The following is a 21,781-nucleotide window of genomic DNA, read 5'->3' on the forward strand; positions in this document are numbered from 1 at the left end:
CACGGCTGCATATATGTGAACCAGGACTAATCCTCTGAACACGGAGCATTTGGGGCTCATGCCTGCAGCCTTGAGCTACTGTATGTATGGGTTGTTAGAAGTCTCCTGTCTCATTTCAGGTATGAGTTTCTTATCTGTGAATATGAGGAGGACTCTGTGGCTTAAATTCTGAATTGCAGAACCCGCATAATAAAAAATACTTGCTTAGCATGCCTGTTGAGGGAAAGTGCCTCTTTGGAGACCATAATTTGCTGCAGCAGTAGAAACCCAGACTTGAGCATAGGAAACCTCAACCTTCCTCAGAGGCCAAAAAGGGTTCCTTTTTGTTAATTTCAGGCCTCAGCCTCGAAAGCCAAACCTATCAAGCAGTCCACCTCCAGATCCTGAACTTCCAATTCCCTAGAGCCTTGATATAAGTTTTCCTCAACTTGAGGGGGTGCCCTCCCTTTCCAAAGTGGGGGAACATCTATTAGCCTTTGCAGACATTTGTTCAGTTAGCATTTTGGAATCTTGGGATAGGTTAGGTGATTTCCAGGGGCTACAAGTTGGAATTCACTCTCAGACCCTTCCTCAGTTCATGTCTTCCAACCTGCCTGTGTGGCACAGACTAGCAGATCTCCATACAGCCCTTTTGGGTCTTTTGGAGCAGGTTGTTATAGCTGCAGTACCTCTGGAGGAACAGTTCCAGGGGTTCAACTTCAACCTGTTCACAAGTCTCCAAATCCAGAGGGAAATCCACCTCATCCTGGATTCCAAGGTCTTAAATGTCTTCATTCGGACCCAAACATTTTGAATGGAATCCACCAGGACTATCATAGCCTCGCCTCATCAAGGAGACTTCCTGACCTTTGTAGACATAAAGTATGCATACATTTGGCTCTGAGGAAGGTAGATCATCTCCCGAAACGCACCAGTTTTCATATTGGTACTTATGGAACAGGGCCCCACTGTCTGGAACTGAAAGACCTGGTTTTATGTCTGTTTTTATGGCTTCTTTGTGAGTATCCATTTGTGATCTATTTTTAAATAAATTTGTTATCACAGTACTGCACGAGGAGAATGTGCCCTCTTGTGTTTTGTCTCGCTAATTCTTAGATTCCCCAGTCTGTGGAGGGCTGCACCTCATCAAGTGACCGACACCGCGTGAAATTGTGGAGCACCAAGATTCGAGCGCTGTTGTGGTTGGCATTCATTGTGTTATAACTGTCATAATGAGACACTTCTTTTTCCATAGACATGATATCTCCACTAAACTCTTTAGTCATTCATGTCATATTGAATTGGGCGTGTAATTCCAGTATTCTGGCAGACTGAGCAAATCACAGTAATTTCAATTCACATAAAATAGACATGCATAAAATAAGAGCCCTATGTAATTGATTTTTATGCTGAATTCACATTTTTACAAGCTATGACATAGTAAAGAATACCGATTCAAGTCTCTTGCTACAAAGAGAATTTTATTGTAATTTGTACATTTTCATAATTGCCACAAAGTTGTAATTTTATTGTCCGCTTTGCCAAATTCTAAATAGGAAATCAGGAATTTGTTCATAGTAATATTATTATTATTATACAGTATTTATAAAGCGCCAATGGTTCGCTCAGCACTGTACGTTACAAAGGGGGACAGAACATGTGACAGAACAATACCAATACAATGCAAAACATGAGGGGATCGAATAGACATTCGTTGACCAGAAAACTGGTTTGAGGGTCCTTTTCTGCTTGCTACTTACAAATATACACATAACAATGGCGTAACTATAGCAATAACATGTGATTGCAGAACAGACAGTGCAGGGGGTCCATCACACAGAGATAAATCATGTCAGCTACACACCATGTGACTTCTCTTAAAGTGATGGCTTACGGGGCCCTATAGACAGAGAACAAGACTAGACTCCCAAGCATTTCTCTGGCAGATATTACAGTGATCTTCTCAGATTTCTAGATTATTGAGATATATACAGTGTGTGTATGTGTATATAATCCTCTCCCTCTCCCCCTCCCCCCCCTCTCCCTCTCCCTCTCTCCCCGTAATTTTCGATTTATGAATGAAAATCCATTGAAAATAATGCCTCGGTTTACGAATATTTTTCGCAATATGAACGGATTAATTGGTTTTCAATGCATTTACGAATTGTTTTTTAATTATGTCCCTGTACAGTACTATGCCTTTAAAGTGCACATTTATAAGAGTTTTGAACAGATCAGACTTTTTTTTTTACTTTTTTTTTCTGACCTCCGTAATGGATTAATTGGTTTTCAAAGCATTTACGTTTTTTTTTTTATCATGTCCCTGTACAGTACTATGCCTTCGGAACAGAATAATTGGTTTTTAATACATTCCCCTGGGAAACCGCGTTTTTGGTTTACGAATTTTTCACAAAAGTCCCGCAGAACAAATTAAATTCGTAAACAGAGGTACGCCTGTGTATATGTATATATGTGTATGTATATTTTTTGTGTGTGTATATGTATGTATATGTGTATATACAGTGGGGATCGAAAGTTTGGGCACCCCAGCTAAAAATTTATATTAATGTGCATAAAGAAGCCAAGGAAAGATGGAAAAATCTCCAAAAGGCATCAAATTACAGATTAGACATTAATATAATATGTCAACAAAAATTAGATTTTATTTCCATCATTTACACTTTCAAAATAACAGAAAACAAAAAAATGTCATCTGCAAAAGTTTGGGCACCCTGCAGAGTTAATATCTTGTACTGCCCCCTTTGGCAAGTATCACAGCTTGTAAACGCTTTTTGTAGCCAGCCAAGAGTCTTTCCATTCTTGTTTGAGGTATCTTTGCCCATTCTTCCTTACAAAAGTCTTCCAGTTCTTTGAGATTTCTGGGCTGTCTGTCACGCACTGCTCTTTTAAGATCTATCCATAGATTTTCAATTATGTTGAGGTCAGGAGATTGTGAAGGCCATGGCAAAACCTTCAGTTTACGCCTCTTGATGTAATCCCCCGTGGATTTCGAGGTGTGTTTAGGATCATTATCCATTTGTAGAAGCCATCCTCTCTTTAACTTCAGCGTTTTCACAGATGGCATCAAGTTACCATCCAAAATTTGCTGAAATTTTATTGAATCCATTTTTCCTTCTACTCGTGAGATGTTCCCTGTGCCACTGGCTGCAACACAACCCCAAAGCATGATTTATCCAACCCCATGCTTAACAGTTGGACAGAGGTTCTTTCATTAAATTCTGTGCCCCTTCTTCTTCAAACGTACCTTTGCTCATTCCGGCCAAAAAGTTCAATTTTAACCTCATCGGTCCACAGAACTTGTTTCCAAAATGCATCAGGCTTGTCTATATGTTCATTTGCAAAGTTCAAACGATGATTTTTGTGGTGAGGACGTAGAAGAGGTTTTCTTCTGATGACTCTTCCATGAAGACCATATTTGTACAAGTATCTCTTTATAGTGGAATAGTGTACCACAACTCCAGTGTCTGCCAGATCTTTCTGGAGGGATCGTGCAGTCAAACGTGGGTTTAGAATTGTTTTTCTCACAATCCTGCGAGCCGTTCTGTCTGATATTTTTCTTGGTCTTCCAGATGTTGCTTTAACTTCCACTGTTCCTGATGACTGCCATTTCTTAATTACATTCCGAACAGAGGATATTGACATCTGAAAACGCTTTGCTATCTTCTTATAGCCTTCTCCAGCTTTGTGAGCGTCAACTATTTTCAGTTTCAGTTTTCTAGACAACTGCTTAGAAGAACCCATGGTGCTGATTGTTGGGGCAAGGTCAGATGAGTCTGGGCATTTAAAACCTTTGAGATTGACATAACCTGGTCTTCCCAGACGATGATTGAGAACAATCCATGACACTGGCAGGTCTCAGCTTGGCAAAGGGGGCAGTGCATGCTATAAATTCTGCAGGGTGCCCAAACTTTTGCAGACGCCATTTTTATGTTTTCTGTTATTTTGAAAGTGTAAATGATGGAAATAAAATCTAACTTTTGTTGACATATTATAAGAATGTCTAATCTGTAATTTGATGCCTTTTGGAGATCTTTCCATCTTTCCTTGGCTTCTTTATGCACATTAATACAAATTTTTAGGTGGGGTGCCCAAACTTTCGATCCCCACTGTATGTATATATGTATATGTGTGTGTGTGTATATATATGTGTGTGTTTATGTATGTATGTATGTATATGTATATATATATATATATATATATATATATATATATATATATATATATATATATATATATATATATATAATCTCAGAAAAATTAAAGGAACACTTTGAAAACACATTAGACCTCAATGGGGAGAAATGTAATGCTGGATATCTATACTGATATGGACTGGGTTATGTGTTAGAAACATAAGGATGCCCCATCGTTTGATGTAAATGAAGATTATCAACCTACAGAGGACTGAATTCAAAGAGACCCTGAAAATCAAAGTGAAAAATTGATGCAGCAGGCTAGTCCATTTTTTTGAAAACTCCAAGAGGGCTTTCATGGTTTGCACAGTAGTTAAGGGTATGTACTGTACAGAGTGCAAAGTTCAGTAGTATGTAACATTTGTGAAGATGATAGGAGTACAAAACCTACAGTGTAGGAGTCAAGAAAAAGCAATGCACAGAGTACAAGGGTCTGGAGTGTGTAATGTACAACATGCTTTGTATAGTGTAGGAATCGGGAATACGTAATGTGCAGGGGTCAAAAGTATTGCATAGAGCACAAGGTTTAGAAGTATGTGTAACACAGAGCACAAAGGTCAGTGCATAACAGATTGTGGGTGTCAGGCATACGTAACAATTGGACTGCAGTGGTAAGGAGTATATAACACACAGAGTGCAGGTGTCAGAAGTACATACCAGAGTGCAGGTGTCAGAAGTACATAATAAATGAAATGCCTGGATCATGAGTACATAACACACACAGTGCAGCTGTCAGAAGTAAAGAAGGAAGAGTGCTTAATGCAAATAAGCGCAGGGGCCATAAGCACAGAATGCACAGCTCAGCAGACAGTGTGCAGTGGTTAGGAGAATATAATGTCTGCAAACGTCTTCCTGCTTATTGCTTTCCATACAAAATGGCTTTCATTATTATTATTATAATACAGGATTTATATAGCACCAACAGTTTGCTCAGCACTTTACAATATAACGGGAGACAATACAACAACAATACCGTTCAATACAAGAGGGATAGGAGGGCCTGATCCTTGGAGCTTACAATCTAGAAGATTGTTGCCAAACTATAGTAATGAAATAGCAACAGAATTAGAAATATACTAATTGTGGGCAGATGTTTTTTTTAGCATTTCATAAAATTGGTAATTTATCTGTGAATTTATCTGTAGTTGGCAGTTCTGCAAAACTTAAGACATACAGTATACTGACACAATAGTTACTGCTGCCTGACTACTTGTGGGCTCTGAGTATGTATCTCAGTGACTGTCAATGTAACATACACATTTCTGAATCCGGTATTAATAAGTAAATTGATATGCAAATAAAAGTATACTTTTTCTATGGTTTGTCATTTTTTGGTATTGGTGTGCGTTATGAGACGTTTCTGTTTGGCCAGACATTTATGGGACAGTCGAGAATCGTCACAACTGTAGCTTTGTGTTGTTATAAAGGTCTGATGTGTCAAAGCTGCATTGCTCACATAGTATAATTGTATGTGCTTTGACATCTGTTCAGGAAAGTAGGAAATGTGTTGCATCAGGTCTGTGCGTTCTGTAAAATTAAACCAGTCTTTTTTGTAAAAGTGCATCCACCTCTGAATTGTGATGTGTTTTTTAACCTCCACCCAAAATTATGATTTGACTTTTGGACTTCTTTCTGGGGCGCCAGTATTGGTATTTCTCTGCTCTAGTTTTGTCTACACCCACTCCCACAGAGCCAGAATAGTGTCATTCTCTTACACCTGGATGCATGCATTGTCTGTGCATACATGTATAAACATTTCACTGGAGAGCATGACACTTTTTTTCTTTTTACAGGTAAAATGTGACACCTAAAAGGTCACTAATGATCCCTGTGAAACCGACTTTCAGGTTCAGGCTAATTTCCTCGGCCACCTCCTTTGTTTTAAATTTGCCACTAAATTTAAAATATTATTATTATACAGGATTTATATAGTGCCAACAGTTTGCTCAGTGCTTTACAAAACAAATGGAGGCAATACAGCAACAATACAGTTCAATACAAGAGGGTTAGGAGGGCCCTGCTCCTTGGAGCTTACAATCTAAGAGGAAGGGGCTGGTGGTACAAAAGGTAATAACTGTGGGGGATGGACTGGTAGAAGGAATAGAAGATTCCATTATTAGCTGAATGCAGGATAGGCTTCCCTGGAGAGAGAGATTTTCATAGATCACCTACAAGTGGGCAGAGTAGGCAAGAGTCTGATAGATTGGGGTAGAGAGTTCCAGAGGATGGGGGAGGCTCTGGAGAAGTCCTGGAGATGAGAATGGGAGAAGGAGACAAGGGAGCTAAAGAGCAGGAGGTCGTGGGAGGAGTGGAGAGGACATTTTGGGTGTTATTTGGAGAAATGATTGGTGATGTAATTTGGGGCAGAGTTATAAAATATTGCTTTTTTTTCCTGAATCTTTTTCTTCCTGAGTACTTCCCACAGTACTGGTATTGCATCAATTTCCAGTAAAGGAGTATGAACAGTACACTTGTATTGCTGTCACTGCTATATTCAATCTACAATTCTCATTACACATTGACACATGCGCAGTAGGCCTGCCACAGCAGTGTATCCTAGTCCTTTCACTCTGAAGATCGTGATTGGAGATATTATGGATGGGAGCAATGATCACTCTCACTTGAACCACTTGCTTACCAGGCACTTATATCAACTTCCTGCCCTCGCCTACAGATAACTGGCAAGTGCATTTACATAGTGGTCAGCTGTGATTGGACACAGCTCATCATGTGGTAAAAGGCTGCTGTGATTGGCCTTTTTCCATGTCTTGTGATCAGCTGTTTCCAAAGGACATAGTGATCACAGAGAGCGCCCGGTGTGCGTTGCTGGGGGTGCGTTCTGGGAGGACATCATATGACGCCCTCCTGGAACTGGACAACCACGCTGTAGCCGTCATTTGGCTATAGCGCGGCAGTAAAGTGGTTAATATCCTTTGGCTGCTTTCACACTGATCATCTTTACTTCTGTTTTTGTAGGTTGACACCCTTGATTGGTGGTTAGTGATAAAAATGTCTTACGTTGGTAACCAGTTAGTAGAACTCTTACATTAGTGATCATTGTAAAGAATTCACCTTATTACATTGGTGTTCAGTAGAAAACCGCTTATACATTGGTGGTCCGTGAACAGAATGCCCTATTACATGATGGCTAGTCAGAAGAATGCAATCTTACAGACATCTCTGTAGAGAGAGCTGGGGAGATGCTTCACTGGTTCCATGCTAATTGATCTGCCGAGTGAGGTCATCGCCAAAACTATGCATGCACCATCCGGCAAAAGAGTAATCTTCCTGAATGGTCTGCACACAAACAATGCAGTGCACCTCCGAACTGACTCCTACCACCCTGTTCTCTGTACACTAATTTGTTAGCATGTTTCGTGTATTGAAGGAAAATGAGAGAACCTGGAGAAAAACCCAGGCAAACTCCATGAGGTCCAGGGATCTCCAAACTTTTCAATACGAGGGCCATATTGCATATTCTACACACATTGCTGGGCCGAAAAAGTTATTTATGTAAGATGTCAGATGTAAGGGGGAATCTGATGCAGACTCAGAGGTACGGGTAGACTCTGACAAAGATGCAAGGGGAAAATCTGAGGAGGATACAGATGTAAGGTGGACTTTTTCATCAGAGTTGCCCCCCCATATGTGTCCCCATCAGAGTCGCCCCCCCCCCCCCCCCACATCTGTGTCCACATCAGAGTCTTTCCCACATCTTTGTCCCCATTATAAATCTCCTCCACATCTGTGCCCCCACCAGTCTTCCCTTCCCACACTTGCATGTCCAGCACACATTTTCCTTTTAGGTTAGGGACTGCGGCTGCACCTCCTAGCTCCTACTCCAGTGTTGCACAAGCACCCTGTAAGCAGAAGGTATACAGATTTACACAGCCAGCAGGAGCAGGAAGGTGCCACACTGAACATGGCATAGGTTGCTAAGACACCAGTGGTCCTAGCAACCAACTCCACATTGTGACGCAGGGAATGGGCTGTGTTGGCAGGTTGCAGGGACTTGCCCTGCATACAGCTGGCAGATAGTGGGTTTGCAGCAGTGCAGTAGCAGGCATATACTGGCAGTACATTGAGTCTAAGGACTGATTCTGCAGGTCAGATGAGATGTACTATAGGGCCAGATGTGGCCCGCAGGCTGGACTTTGGAGACCCTTGCCTTAATGGATGCCCTTCTCCCCATGCTTAGTGTGATTCTAATAGATTGTCTGTTTTTATTTGCAGGTGAGAAATTTGTAAAACCGAGGACAATTCTGTACTAGGCTATGTTTTAGACCAATAGTCCCAGACCACAGAAATGGAGGAAGACAGATATATCCAGGAAGATTTTCAAATTCCTGTGTCTCAGGCTGCAAGATGCAAGGATGGAACCTTAGCAGAAGAGGAGACCCAGAACCTTTGTGTGCTAAAAACTCCAGAAAGAGAAGATCGGGGTCCCTGTCTTGAAGAACCTTCTCATCGTAGGTTTCACATTTATCAATAGAATTCTGTGGAATGTGCACAACATCATGTTGTTGAATGTTAGTTTATATGTATCACAGTACGACATGAACTCAAGCCATGCTCTTGATTGCCAATCTCATTCATGAATCAGGAAACTGGAACTTTCCAAAATCTTTTCTGCTAAAGCTGCTTCTGTGAAACATTGTTGGCCACAATTGGCCAATAAACTCTGATTGAATGCGCAAATGGCACAATCTTGGGATAGCTAAGTTCTTTTGCAGTGAGATTTTTGAATTTGGTTCAGCAGGTCCTAAACTTGGGGCATGAGATATGTCTTTTAGGGGTGTGAGGATACTGTACTTAAAAGGTTTTTAAGGTACACATACAAAAAAAAAAGCAAATAAAAAGCGTTATACTTACCCGCTCTGTGCAATGGTTTGCACAGTGCAGCCTCTGATCCTCCTCTTAAAATTGGAAAGACCGGCACCAGCTTGGTTGATGATAAAATGGTTCAAGCTTTATTTGATATCCAAGACATAAAGTATCCATTGACGTGTTTCTGCCCCAACTTTAGGGCCTTTGTCATGTTCTAAAGTTGGTGCAGAATCATGTTGATTCTTTTATGTGATGGATACTTTTTATGTCTGATAGATATCGAATAAAGCTTGAACCATTTTATCATCAACCAAGTTGGTGCAGAATTTGATAATGTTCTAATGTTTGTCTACGGTATGTGCAGCATATAATCTGGCATAGAATATTGCACCTGTTCCAGTGGACATTAAATTCAGGGGTTTCAGCACCACAAGGTTTTCCTTTTCCCGGATCTCCTGCTGGTGCTCCTGGCTCCTCCCCCATGTCAAGTGTCCCCAGAGAAAGCTGCTTGTTCTGGGGGCACTCATATGTGCTCGCTGCTGAGCCCTGCTGTGTGTGTCCATAAGACACAAAGAATGCGGCTTGGCCCCATCCCCTGCTCCCTCCTCACTGGCTGTGAGTGACTGCGGTGGGAGCCAATGAAGAGGGAGAGACCTGGGAAAGCTGATGCTCTCATCCACATCTCTGGATTAGGATTAGGCTCAGGTAAGTATTAGGAGGGGCTGAGAGGGGAGCTGCACACTGAAGGTTTTTTTACCTTCATGCATAGAATGTGTGAAGGTAAAAAAAACCTTCAGCCTTTAGAACCACTTTAAATGTAGTTCATCTTCTGGACTGGAGAATTAAGTATTTGTTTTGTGCCGTTTTACGCTGAGCTTCGATCAACATATGTCACCTGGAAGAGTACAAGTACTATTCGAAATTCATACAGTATATGGGCAGCTTAACCAATAGTGATGCACAGGAGGTGGAAGCAACAAGGTAGAGGCGCTAGTTGGTATTTTGTGCTTCTGGATGTCCAGGCTTTTGGGGCCCCTAGAAAACTCAGTGAAGGATCTATCCAGACATTCAGGAAGCTGGAGGTGCATGCTCTGCAGCATATGTGGCTGTTCTAGAGGTATTATTATTATTTATTACAGCTACTTAAATAGCGCTGTCAGTTTACGCAGCACTTTACATATATATATATTGTACATTCACATCAGTCCCTAACCCTCAAGGGGTGTACAATCTAAGGTCTTGAACTTACATTCATATATACACATACTAGGGCCAATTTAGACTAGAGCCAATTAACCTACCAACATGTCTAGTGGAGTATGGAAGGAAACCATAGTACCCGGAGGAAACCCATGCAGGCACAGGGAGAACATGGAAACTGTAAGCAGGTAGTTCCAAGGTTGGGATTCGAACCAACAACCCTAGTACTGCTAGGCAGAAGTATAACCATTTAGCCACTGTGCTGCCCTGTTGCAGGTTCACTTTAAGACATCCTCAAGTATTTCATCTGCATGCAGACATTCCTGAGATTATTTTTAAAAATAACATTCATGGGGTGCTGTGGACAAAAATATGAATATCTATTCATTATCTAATAATGGCTATATTGGCTCAGTGCAGGAGGACTTAGGGCTGTATCAGTAGCAGACAAATGCCATGTCTGCATTCCTGTGCACTGAGGAATGTAGGTGAAGAACAGAGAGGGGGGGGGGCAGGGGAGGGATGAATGGGACAATGGACAGAGGCCGGTGCTCTGTGTGTAATCTCTGGCCAAGATGCTGAGTTTTTTTATTAAATAAGATTAAATGAGAACAGACTTTATTAGTGCGGCAGAAAGAACCTTATTTGTATCCAAGGCAGCAATTGTATGGGAAAAAATGGCTATAGGCATGAGAGTGCAGTACTAAGACCCAACCACAGAATAAACTTGCATGACAGTTTCAGTGAAACATGGATATGTATGCACTGAGATGACACCTCTGGAGTTGGCCTTATCTTAGGAAATCCATCTATGGAAATCCATTAAAAGTAATCTATTGTTGCTCCAAGACCAGGTAGCCAAAGGGGCATCTGCTGAGGTCACAGAATGTCCAATCTTACTAGTATTGACCAGTTGGCCAATGATCATCTCATGTCTGTAGGTAGCTTTTAGATTCGCAAAGTATAAGGGAGGATGTCATACCTATTTTTGAGGGGTACATAATGTTTCTGTATTTCTTTCTTTATTTTATGCAGGAATAAAACTTTTTGGAATTGGTCTGGAAGTCTTCTGGGACCTGTGAAGGTTCTCAGGAGACTGCAGGAGGGGGGCGAACTTCCAGCTCACTTCGCAGCGGTGAGCTGGAAGTGGGTGGAACTCAGCTTTAAGCTTTGTTTTACTAATACTTAAATATGTATATATTTAATTTTTTTTAATCAAGCAAACTTTTATTGAGAGGAACAGATATGCAGCCACATTTCACATTCAACAACAAAAAAACATAGGGCAAATACACGAACAAGTAAAGCATTATACAAATTATTGTCTTTGCCGCAGGCAAGGAAAGGAGGACCAGCATAGGAACAACCAACATAATGATATTACAAAAGATAATTATTCCACCTCCTCGTTACAAGTAGATGTGGAGTCAAGCTATCTATCCCAAACTTTGTAATACTTAGCAGGGCGTCCTCTATGCATATAAATGACTTTCTTATATGGTAAAGTACTATTTACCGCAGCTATCCATTGTGAAAATGTAGGTGTCAGCGCCTGCAACCACATACGGGCAAGTAGAAGTCTAGCCACAAATAGCGTCTCATGCAAGAAAAGAGTCTGAAATTTGTCAGTTTCGGAGCTAGGAAGCAGTCCCTGTTTAGGGCACAGGGTAAGGGGAGAAGCCATCTTGTCATGAAGGAACCGGACCACCTGGGACCAGTAGCCCTGTATGAGTGGGCAGGACTATAATAAATGAAAAAAAGTACTATCAGGGTCTTCACATTTAGGGTAGAGTGGACTATATTGCGGCCTGTATTTAGACATTCAAATTGGTGTCAAGTAGGTTTTATGTATAATATAGAGCTGAGTAAGACGGTCTGACAACCTCAGGGAAACCATCTTAGTCGAGGACAACACCTCCTCCCACATTTCATCATCCAGCTCCCCCATGTCCACCTCCCAGCGAGCTTTAAGGAGATAAGCCTATATATTTTTAAGGTGTAACTAGCTTTGGGCAAAGTAGAGAGGGATTAGAACACCTATTAGTTTTATATTGCTGTCTTTGCCCAGTTAAGGAGACTCACCCTCTCTATTTGGCCTGTTTACCATTTTCATTGAAAGTGAAAGTAAAGAAAACCCCAAATGTTGGTTTGTCCTCAGAAAAGTAATAGAGAGGACATTTTCCAATGGGCTCACTAGTTCACATGACCCGGGGGTCCCCAGGGAATTTCCTTAATTTGGGAATTATCTTCCACTTCCTGTTTTGGCCATGGGACAGGAAAAGAAGGTAAATCTCCCCAATGGGACACAAATGGTAAAAAATAAACTGATAGGGGTTATATCCCCTCCATTACTCCGTACAAATGGGAAAAAAAATTGTGCCTATAGTTCTACTTTAAAGCACAATTTCACTCTCTTAATCAACATGGACTATGTTTAATCCTTATACTGCTAGCATTAGTAAATATATAGGGAAGCATATCATATTTACTTGTTTTATTTTTATTTTTTTTTACATTTCTTCAGTTATTTTCTGGTTTTCAAGCCTAGGCAAATGATGTCATACATTCCAGGAGTCTTCAGGAGGGGAGGAGGGTTTTTTTTCTTTTTTTTTTTTCTTAGCTAAGCACACCCTCCTGCCTGCATGCCTAAGCTAAGAGCTTCCAGGAAGTAGATGTTTTATGAATCATCTGCCCTTACTCAAGATGGCCACAGCCAGAAATGCTAAGGGGTGATTTCTCTGCAAAATAAAGCATGGAGACATGTGTGGATGGGGGAGTTTGCTTTGAATCCTAAAAATGAATGAAAGTGTTTTTGGTTTGTGGTGCTCAGATGCAGTGTAGTTCCACTTTAAATTGCTTTAGGGCCAAGGCACGATGGGAATGGGTCTATGTAAAATGCTGCATCATTTTGCTTTTTCTTTTATAAGTAAAGGAAATCAGTATATACAGTGTAACAGAATGGACTGCATATGTCGGTGGTTGTTGCAGCATATCACACTGGCCTGCCACCAGTACACAATGTGCTCCAACAGTTGTGGAAACTTCAGAAACTTTCACAGTTTCATATACACATACGAACATGACAGAGTTACTGAACATTGCAAATTGGCTTTGGATCAACATAACAGCCAAGCCATATGTAAGCCACTTCCTTTTCTGACTAGCAACTGCATGGTTAACCAACACCCACACATTTTCAGCCACTTCCCTTTTCCAGCCCCTCTATGGAGGCCAATCTTTTATACAGTAACAGTGTCTGTACTAATCATTCATAGTTTAAATGAAATCTTGGGAAATGCAGGTAATCCAAAGTTTCACTTGGTCTCAAACACAATGCTGCATGGAAGGAAGTGCTGGGGAAGTCGGCTACACTTGGCTGTAAACACAAAGATGGAAAATATTAAACTGGCCAAGCCCTGCGTGCAAAATGAAATGTAGAATAAAACACATAGGTCTGGGGCTGTGCAAAACCATTCTGCTGGCTGTAGGAGGTGTAATTCTATATAAAAAAAAATTGTTCTGAGCCTTCCCAACAAACTGGTATACTTTGCCCTTTTTCTGGTGTGTGCGGCTACCATTAGCAGGTAAAAAAAGGCTCCTTTATTTGAAATACTAGTACCTGTAGTTGGATACCTATGCTTGTTGCCTTAGAGCAGGCATCACTAAATGGCGGACCACCTGCCCGTTTGCACCCGACTGTCATCCGATCCGCCAGATAGTTGGAGAACGGACCCCCATCCGTCTCTTTTAGATATCAGCGGACACATGTCTTCTGACACCCGCTGAGATATAGAGGGCTATGGATAGTCCGATTGGGTCTGCCTGAAAAACTGACCCGTTCGGACTATCCTTGTGAAAGGGCATGAAGTTGAAACCTTAGAGGCAGTGTTTTGAAATACTACTGTTATAGCCACTAGCAGTAATCTCCTGGCTGGGATGACTTTACAGGAGGGATCCCACCATCATCACTGACTGCTCCATCTGTGGTCATGCTGTAAATGTACATGTTTCTTTGAACATTACCCAATGTAGTTTTCTAGGTGACCACATGAAATCCAGTTCATAGCCAGTCATAAGAGAAACTTATTAAAACTTCATTGATCTTTAGTTTTGTGACGTAGCCAGACAGAAGGCCACAGGTACTATTTTCCGTGTTTGCCCCAAGGGAGGACTGCATGCACCGGATACTTGTGTCAGTAATCTCATTCACCACCTGCATTATTCAAAGTCTGTTTTATGACATTTAAACTACAGAATGGAACAAGCCTTAAAGACGTGTCTAGCCTTATGTTTTCTCTGACAGGCTAAAACGCTAGTCAAACAGCTCTGAGTACTCAGTTGAAATGGATATGTGTAAACTGATGTCACTGTCAAAACATTTGTGATTTCTGTTCAGCCGCTTTTCATACACCTCTGCCACATTGCATAGCAATGGGGTAACACAACTTTCTCTATCATAATCAAGGAATACAGGGGCATGATTTCCATTCCTAAAGTCTGAAGATTGTACAACAAAGATGCTGCACACTGAGGTCTTCCTTCTTCTTAGAACCGTGCTGGGGGCAGATGTCAACCAAAGCAGCCATTTTTGCCATGTCCTTCCTTCTATATACTCAGTGACGCTGAATCTGCACTATTTACAGGCTCCATGTCATCGAAGAAGCTTGGCCATTGCTCCTGCACATACGAAAGGTGCAGGGAGCTCCGTAACAGCCTTTTTGGAAAGCGTAAGTCTTTTGAATCTCCCTAACGGGGGCACAGACAGCGAAGAAGAAAAAAAAAAAAACCTGACAAGCTTTATAATCCCTCTCCACTCTTATCTAAAACTAAAAAATAAAGTTTTGCCATTTTTAGTTATAATTTATCTGTTTTAAAATACTATACATGACTGGATTGAGTAAAAAAAAACAAATCTATTCCCTTACACCCCAGCCTCTAGCATGTTCATTTAAAATATGAGGGTCCAAATCTGTTGAGTTTGCTCCCTTGTACTATGCATTACATTAGTGGTTTCCAAATTGTGGCTCGGGCTGGATGCTGCCCTTTGCTTGCCTTTTATCTGGCCCTTGAGGCACTATTCCTGCCACCTACGTTAACAATGGGGCATAACTGCTGCCACTGACACCAACAGTGTGGCATAATTCCTGCCACTGACACCAACAGTGGGGCACTATTTCCCCCACTTACACCAATGATGGGATACTATTCCTCCCACTGGCATCTACGTTGGGACACTTCCTCTCACTTACACCAATGATGGGACACTATTCCTCCCACTTGCACCAATGATGGGATACTATTCCTCCCATTGACACCAACGTTGGGACACTTCCTCCCACCTGCACCAATGATGGGACACTTCCTCCCACCTGCACCAATGATGGGACACTTCCTCCCACCTGCACCAATGATGGGATACTATTCCTCCCACCTGCACCAATGATGGGATACTATTCCTCCCACTTTCACCAACGTTGGGACACTTCCTCCCACCTGCACCAATGATGTGACACGATTCCTCCCGCTTACACCAATGATGGGAAAATATTCCTCCCACTCATTCCAATGTTGGGACACTTCCTCCCACTTGCACCAATGATGGGACACTATTCTTCCCACTTGCACCAATGATGGGACACTATTCCGCCACTGACACAAACGAAGGGACACTTCCTCCCACTTGAACCAATGATGGGGCACTGTTCCTCTAATTGGCACCAATGATGTGACATTGTTGCTGATGCCAGGACATACTCTCGCCTGCCACCGTCCAGCCCCTTTATAGTCTGAAGGATAGTAAACTGGCACTTTGTTTAGAAAGTTTGGAGACCCCTGCATTACATCATAGTTATCTCTATCAAAATTTACAGTTGACCAACATGCATTTTGAACTGAAGCCATCTATTTTCATTATATAAACATAGGCCACCTAGATTTAGTAAATTGGGTAGTTGACTGGTCAGACCATAATACTTTTTTTCCGTTGCTCAAAGAGCTGAAATATTGTGCCGCTTATCCTAGGTTATGCATCTTAAAGGATAGTCCTTGGAGACCAATGATCTTCAAATAGTATTTCAGTTTTTTGAAACAATACACTTGTGGGATACACTATTGCAGAGCTACACTTTTCATTTTACATCTGTATTGTATGTTTAACTATTCAATATAATCTCACTCTAAAAAATCTCCTTCCATGTTGTTCCACTGTATTTGCGCAGTGTTTTTTCAAATGCAATTTTTTGGGGAAAAATACACTTTTTTTTGAATGTTACTGCAAAAAAAAAATACATAACCCAGTTTTTGGTCAAATAAAAAAAATTGTTATGCTGAGTAAATGGTTACCAAACATTTCACACTTTAAAATTGTGCACGCCCATGCAACAGTGACAAACAACGTAAATTTTACTATCCATAGGTAACGCTTTAAAATTCTTTACAGGTTACCACTTTAGATTTACAGAGGCGGTCTGGTGCTAGAATTACTGCCCATGATCTGACGTTCATGGTGATGCCTCATGTGTGGGACGATCGCTGTTTGCGTGTGTGGGACTGATGCGTGCAAGCACAGGGGGACAGGGGCACTTTAATTTTTTTTTTAATACTGTCACTTTAAAAAAAAAATTAATCACACTTATTGCTGTCACAAGAAATGTAAACTTCCCTTGTGACAGCAATAGGCATGTGACAGGTCCTCCTTATTGGAGAGTCAATAAGACCCAAATTACTCCTCTACCCTTTAACCGCAAGATCGGTGTGATTAAATGCTTTTCTTTTTTAAAGTGGCACCATTTTTTCCGAGTAAACTGGAAGTGATGTAAGGTAAATGTAAGTGATGTCACCGCTTCCCGGTTACTATATCCTAGAGCCGAACAAAGCCGATCTTGTCTTTGTTCGGCTCTGTGATCAGCCGGCGGGAGTGCCGTCTGGTCGATCTGTACTCCCGGGGGGACAGGAGATCCCGTTAAAGCCGCAGCTAGTTAGCTACTCTGATTGCTGTTACAAGAGAACCGACCATCGGCTCTGAAAAAAAAAAACATACCAGAATGATACCTGCAGCTGCAGGGATCATCCCAACACAACCACATGAAGTCCAGTGATGTACCAGGTACGTGATTGGTGGGCAAGGGGTTACTTTTCATTTCTAAGGACTATATATCCCATGGTACCTTGCTGCCTACAAGCAGTGATTCCTGTACTGACTCCACCTCCTGAAACTCCTCTGTTCAACACCTCTGTAGTTCAGAAGGTAGGCTCTATGAATTCTGTGACACAGCAGTGCCTACTCTCAGGGCACAGTGAATATGTCTCACGGAATTCAAGGAAGAAAATATATGGGGGTCTTCACAAAGTACTTCTACAAACTTCAGGCTTTTTCGATGTAGTAGGAGTAGGCTAGAAATAATTCAAACTCAAAGTGGAAATTAATGTTTGATTTTACATTTTGACCATAGACACACTAGTTCCTCTTTAAAAATGCAGTTTGTTCCTGTTTGGCATATGCAGTCATTATTTTTATAGCCATCACCCTTGATTTGTTAAATGATTTTGTTGTTTCATTTTGATTGATTATACCTGTAGTTGCGGCACCAATTACTTTTTTTTTTTTTTTGCAGACCTGTTGGCTGCCTCAGGAAAACCTGCAGGAAAGAGTGACAGCTCTTTTTATAGCTGATGCGTACTAATTGGCAATTAATCTATGATTCACTGTTGGTGTTTTGTAATTTTGATGGAGCTGGAATCCTGAAAAACTACTGAAGCTCATTGTCATCCCAAACGTATGTGCCCCCCTAGTGCTATTGCTGGGCCTTAACAGTTGAGGCAACCAGTGTCCCTGCTACCATAACTGCATGGCTGATCTGTGTATGGCTCATGTGCCAGTACATTAGTAAGTCCCCAGCACAAATCTCTGCCTGAGGATAATCCTGTTGGCAGAAATGGAGAGGATTTGAGAGTTTGAACCATGCTTCATGCTGTGCAACCCAGAATGGTAAGCTTTACTGGAAAGTTCTAATGGTTCTGGTACTGAAGAATATAATGGCACAGGCACTGGAGGGTATGATGAGCCTTCTGGGTGATATAAGAGTTTAGTTGTTGGATTTTGTAATGCAGTAACTTATGGGAATCTGTAAGGCCAGCCATAGATGGTTCGGCAGGGACCGGACGAGATTCGAATCATTTATTGGCAGGCTGGTTGTACCCAATTCCATTGTTGTACGACTTGGATACAACCAGCATGTTGGATTTTCCATGCAATTATTGCCAGTGGCTATAGGTGCTAGCAATGCTCACTGTGTTCTCCTAGCAGGGAAAGCTCCCCGTGCCTCTCCCCTGCTGGGAGAACACAATAGTGCCGTGGGAAGGATTCTGTTACTATTAATGGGGGTATCAAACAATTTTTTTTTCCTCTACAACCTATGGTTGCAGGAAATAAAATCGTATCATCTATGGCAGGAGTGTCAAACTGGCGGCCCTCCAGCTGTTGCAAAAACTACATGTCCCATCATGCCTCTGCCCTTGGGAGTCATGCTTGTAACTGTCAATCTTGCAATGCCTCATGGGACTTGTAGTTTGGCAACAGCTGCAGGGCCGCCAGTTTGACACCTGTGATCTCTGGCCTGCCTATGTAAACTCATGAGGATGGTGATAAGTCTAATGGACTTTAACTACACCTTTCTCTGATGACCATCTGTGTCACTTCTTGGTCAGGGTGGATTGTGCCTACTTTTCCTATTATTTTACTCATGCTAAAGTTGCAGTGCTCCTCTTTTGATCAAGCAGGGCATATGCCAGTAGAATTTCATTAGAAAATGTTCATTCAGTTTGATTTTCTAATGGTTAGTAGGGTTCAAATCAACGTTCGTTTTCAGCTGTAGTAATGGGAAAATTTGAATGATCAGGAATGAGAATTTTTCTCAAATTTCTAACTGTGACTGGTTTTTGTTGAGGAAAAATTGTAGAATTTTAAAGAAACCTGTTTAATACACCTGGGTCTAATGGCCAGCTCTGGACTGGGATTTAGTTCTTTCAAAGGCATTTTTTTCATGTAATGTTTTAATTTTTTTCGTCTACTTCAGATTATTTCTAGAGTTTATAAACTTAAAATCACACATATCATGGAACATAATATAAACCTGTACTCCGTCACCATAAAAGCTGGCATATATGAGAAATGGGTGCACACTGCATATGTTTCTGATGTGTTCTGGGTTTTCCTGCAACCCGACTAATGCAGGCCATAGATGGGGAGAAAACCGGCCGCTTTTTCGTCTGGAAAAAAAAAAATCGGCCGATTTTCGGATTGTTAGTGGGGTAATCGGTCAGCCGTTTTTCGTGATTTTGACACTTTTTTTTTTTTTTTTTTTGTCGGTAATGTTGGAAAAAAAATCAGCCAATTTTGTCGTTTGGCCGATTTTCATGGCAACGGACAAATCGGCCGATCTTTTTACCGATTTTAAAAAATGCGCATGAGCAGTGACTGACAAGAAGAAGGAAAAGAATAAATAGAATATGAATAAGAAGAAGAAAAAGAAGAAATAGAATATGAATAAGGAGAAGAAATAGAAGAAGGAAAAAAAAAGAATTTAAGTCCGATTATTATATTTGACATTTAAAAGTATAGCAACATTGTATCTATTTGTATCCACATAGAAACATCTGTATCCGAAATGTATACAAATAGACACAATTTTGCAACTTTTTCTTATTATTATTCATATTCTTTTTCTTCTATTTCTTCTGTCAAATATAATAGCGGAGCTCTCTGCAGGGACACCGCTATTATATTTGCCGGCCATAGACGGGACGAAAATCAGCCAACTTTTTTTTTTACCAATGGTGGTAATGTCGGCCGACTGAACGTCCGATTTTTCGTTTTTCTGAAAAACAAAACGGCCGGTTTTCTCCCCCTTTATGGCCTGCATATGGGAGTGTTAAGGTAAGAGTAAGCTGCAGACATATTTTAGTTTACAGTAGTGCAGCAAAGGTTGCTTGTCATTCCCTTGTTGTATAGAGCGTACAGCCAAGTATGCTGTTTTGGCACTTGAATGTCAGGGAGTCCGTCTCTGCTCAGCGATGGTTTTGATTCCCATATGTATGAACCCAAGACAAAAATCAGAACGCAATGCTACAGTATAATTGGCACTTATCTACTGAGCCTTTTGGTTCATTACAATTTCTCATTCTTGGTTTTGGGGAGTATTACACAGGTTTTAATAAAGAACACTTCTGTGAAAAATACAGTGTAATATATTAGACCGAAGGTTGTATGCTGATACATTTTAGGTAATTGTACACTGGCAAAAACATTTGCTAGGGCCACCCCTAGAATGTACCTGTATAACCCTAGTTTTTTACTAGTGTTTTTAGGTGATGGACCTGTTCTGCTCCAGAGAAGTTTTTTTTTTTTACTTTCAAACCATTGAAGCTTTTTTTATACCCATATCTGACTGCTTGTTGCTTTGTGCTACCTAGTAGTTTCTGGATTGGTTACCCTTGGTGTGTACTTGGGGACCTAACCATCTCTTGGGGACCTAACTCATTCTGTGGGGGCTGGCCTATAAGGATTGCTATAGGCACTGGTTCCAGTGTTGGGGCTTGTTTACACTTCAAAATGTGGTATTAGACACATATTTTTATAGCACTTTGAATGCCAATCAAAGCACCCATCACTAAATAAAATAAGCTTACAGTCCTGTTTACACGTTGTGTTTGCTTCACTTCAAATATTATACCCCATGTTGCGTTCTTGGTGCTTCAAAGTGTCTTCAAAGCCTCCATAGAAGTCTATGATAAAGCTTGCTAACAGAACCTGCAGCTTTTGAGGGGCTTTTATTCAGAGTTTTGCATGTTTTGCAGGTGTGAGCTATACCAGGAAGCACTGGGAAACCAACAAGCGAACCAGAAATGCATCATAAGCAGTCACATCTGGTTCATATGTATATATTCTGGAAGTGTATGGTGCAGATGTCACATCTTGTGTGGAGCAGTAGGAAGGTGAGGGGGTCTGAAGCAGAGCAGCTAGCAGATGGCACATGTTGTGGTGTGTAACACAGGAAAGCAATAGCAGAAGGGGAGGTGGGACCTGAGAGGAATGAGCAGCAGAGGATCAGCAGAGCTGAGGGCCCGGAGCAGAAGAAACCAGCAATGTCGCAGCATGGGAACAATATAGCAGGAGATGGGCAGGGACTAGCGAGACAGGAGGATCAGCAGAGCTTGGGGGTTACTACTGAGTGAGGGATCAGCAGAGCTGGGGGTTACTACTGAGTTGGAGATCAGCAGAGCTGGGGGTTACTACTGAGCTGGAGATCAGCAAAGCTGGGGGTTACTACTGAGTGAGGGGTCAGCGGAGCTGGGTTTTACTACGGAGTGAGGGGTCAGCGGAGCTGGGTTTTACTACGGAGTGCGGGGTCAGCAGAGCTGGGTTTTACTACGGAGTGCAGGGTCAGCAGAGCTGGGGGTACTACTGAGTGAGGGGTCAGCAGAGCTGGGGGTACTACTGAGCAGGGGATCTTCTGAACAAGGTTACTAATGAGCTGGAAATGCTGAGTGGGGATACTACTAAG

General features: G+C 41.5%; 1 protein-coding gene across 1 annotated transcript in view; it reads left to right on the forward strand.

The window, feature by feature from the left end:
* The window catches only part of PLEKHG3 (pleckstrin homology and RhoGEF domain containing G3), a 218,170-nt gene that overhangs the window by 66,253 nt on the left and 130,136 nt on the right, over nucleotides 1-21,781 (forward strand). The window contains exon 2 of the mRNA XM_089671342.1: nucleotides 8,427-8,662. Within this exon, the coding sequence (XP_089527468.1) occupies nucleotides 8,500-8,662 (163 nt within the window). The 5' untranslated portion in view covers nucleotides 8,427-8,499. The remainder of the gene's footprint in view (nucleotides 1-8,426; nucleotides 8,663-21,781) is intronic.

Source organism: Staurois parvus, unplaced genomic scaffold, assembly GCF_062004578.1.
Source record: "Staurois parvus isolate SC_StPar_1 unplaced genomic scaffold, SC_StPar_1.0 ptg000104l, whole genome shotgun sequence".
NCBI lineage: Eukaryota > Metazoa > Chordata > Amphibia > Anura > Ranidae > Staurois > Staurois parvus.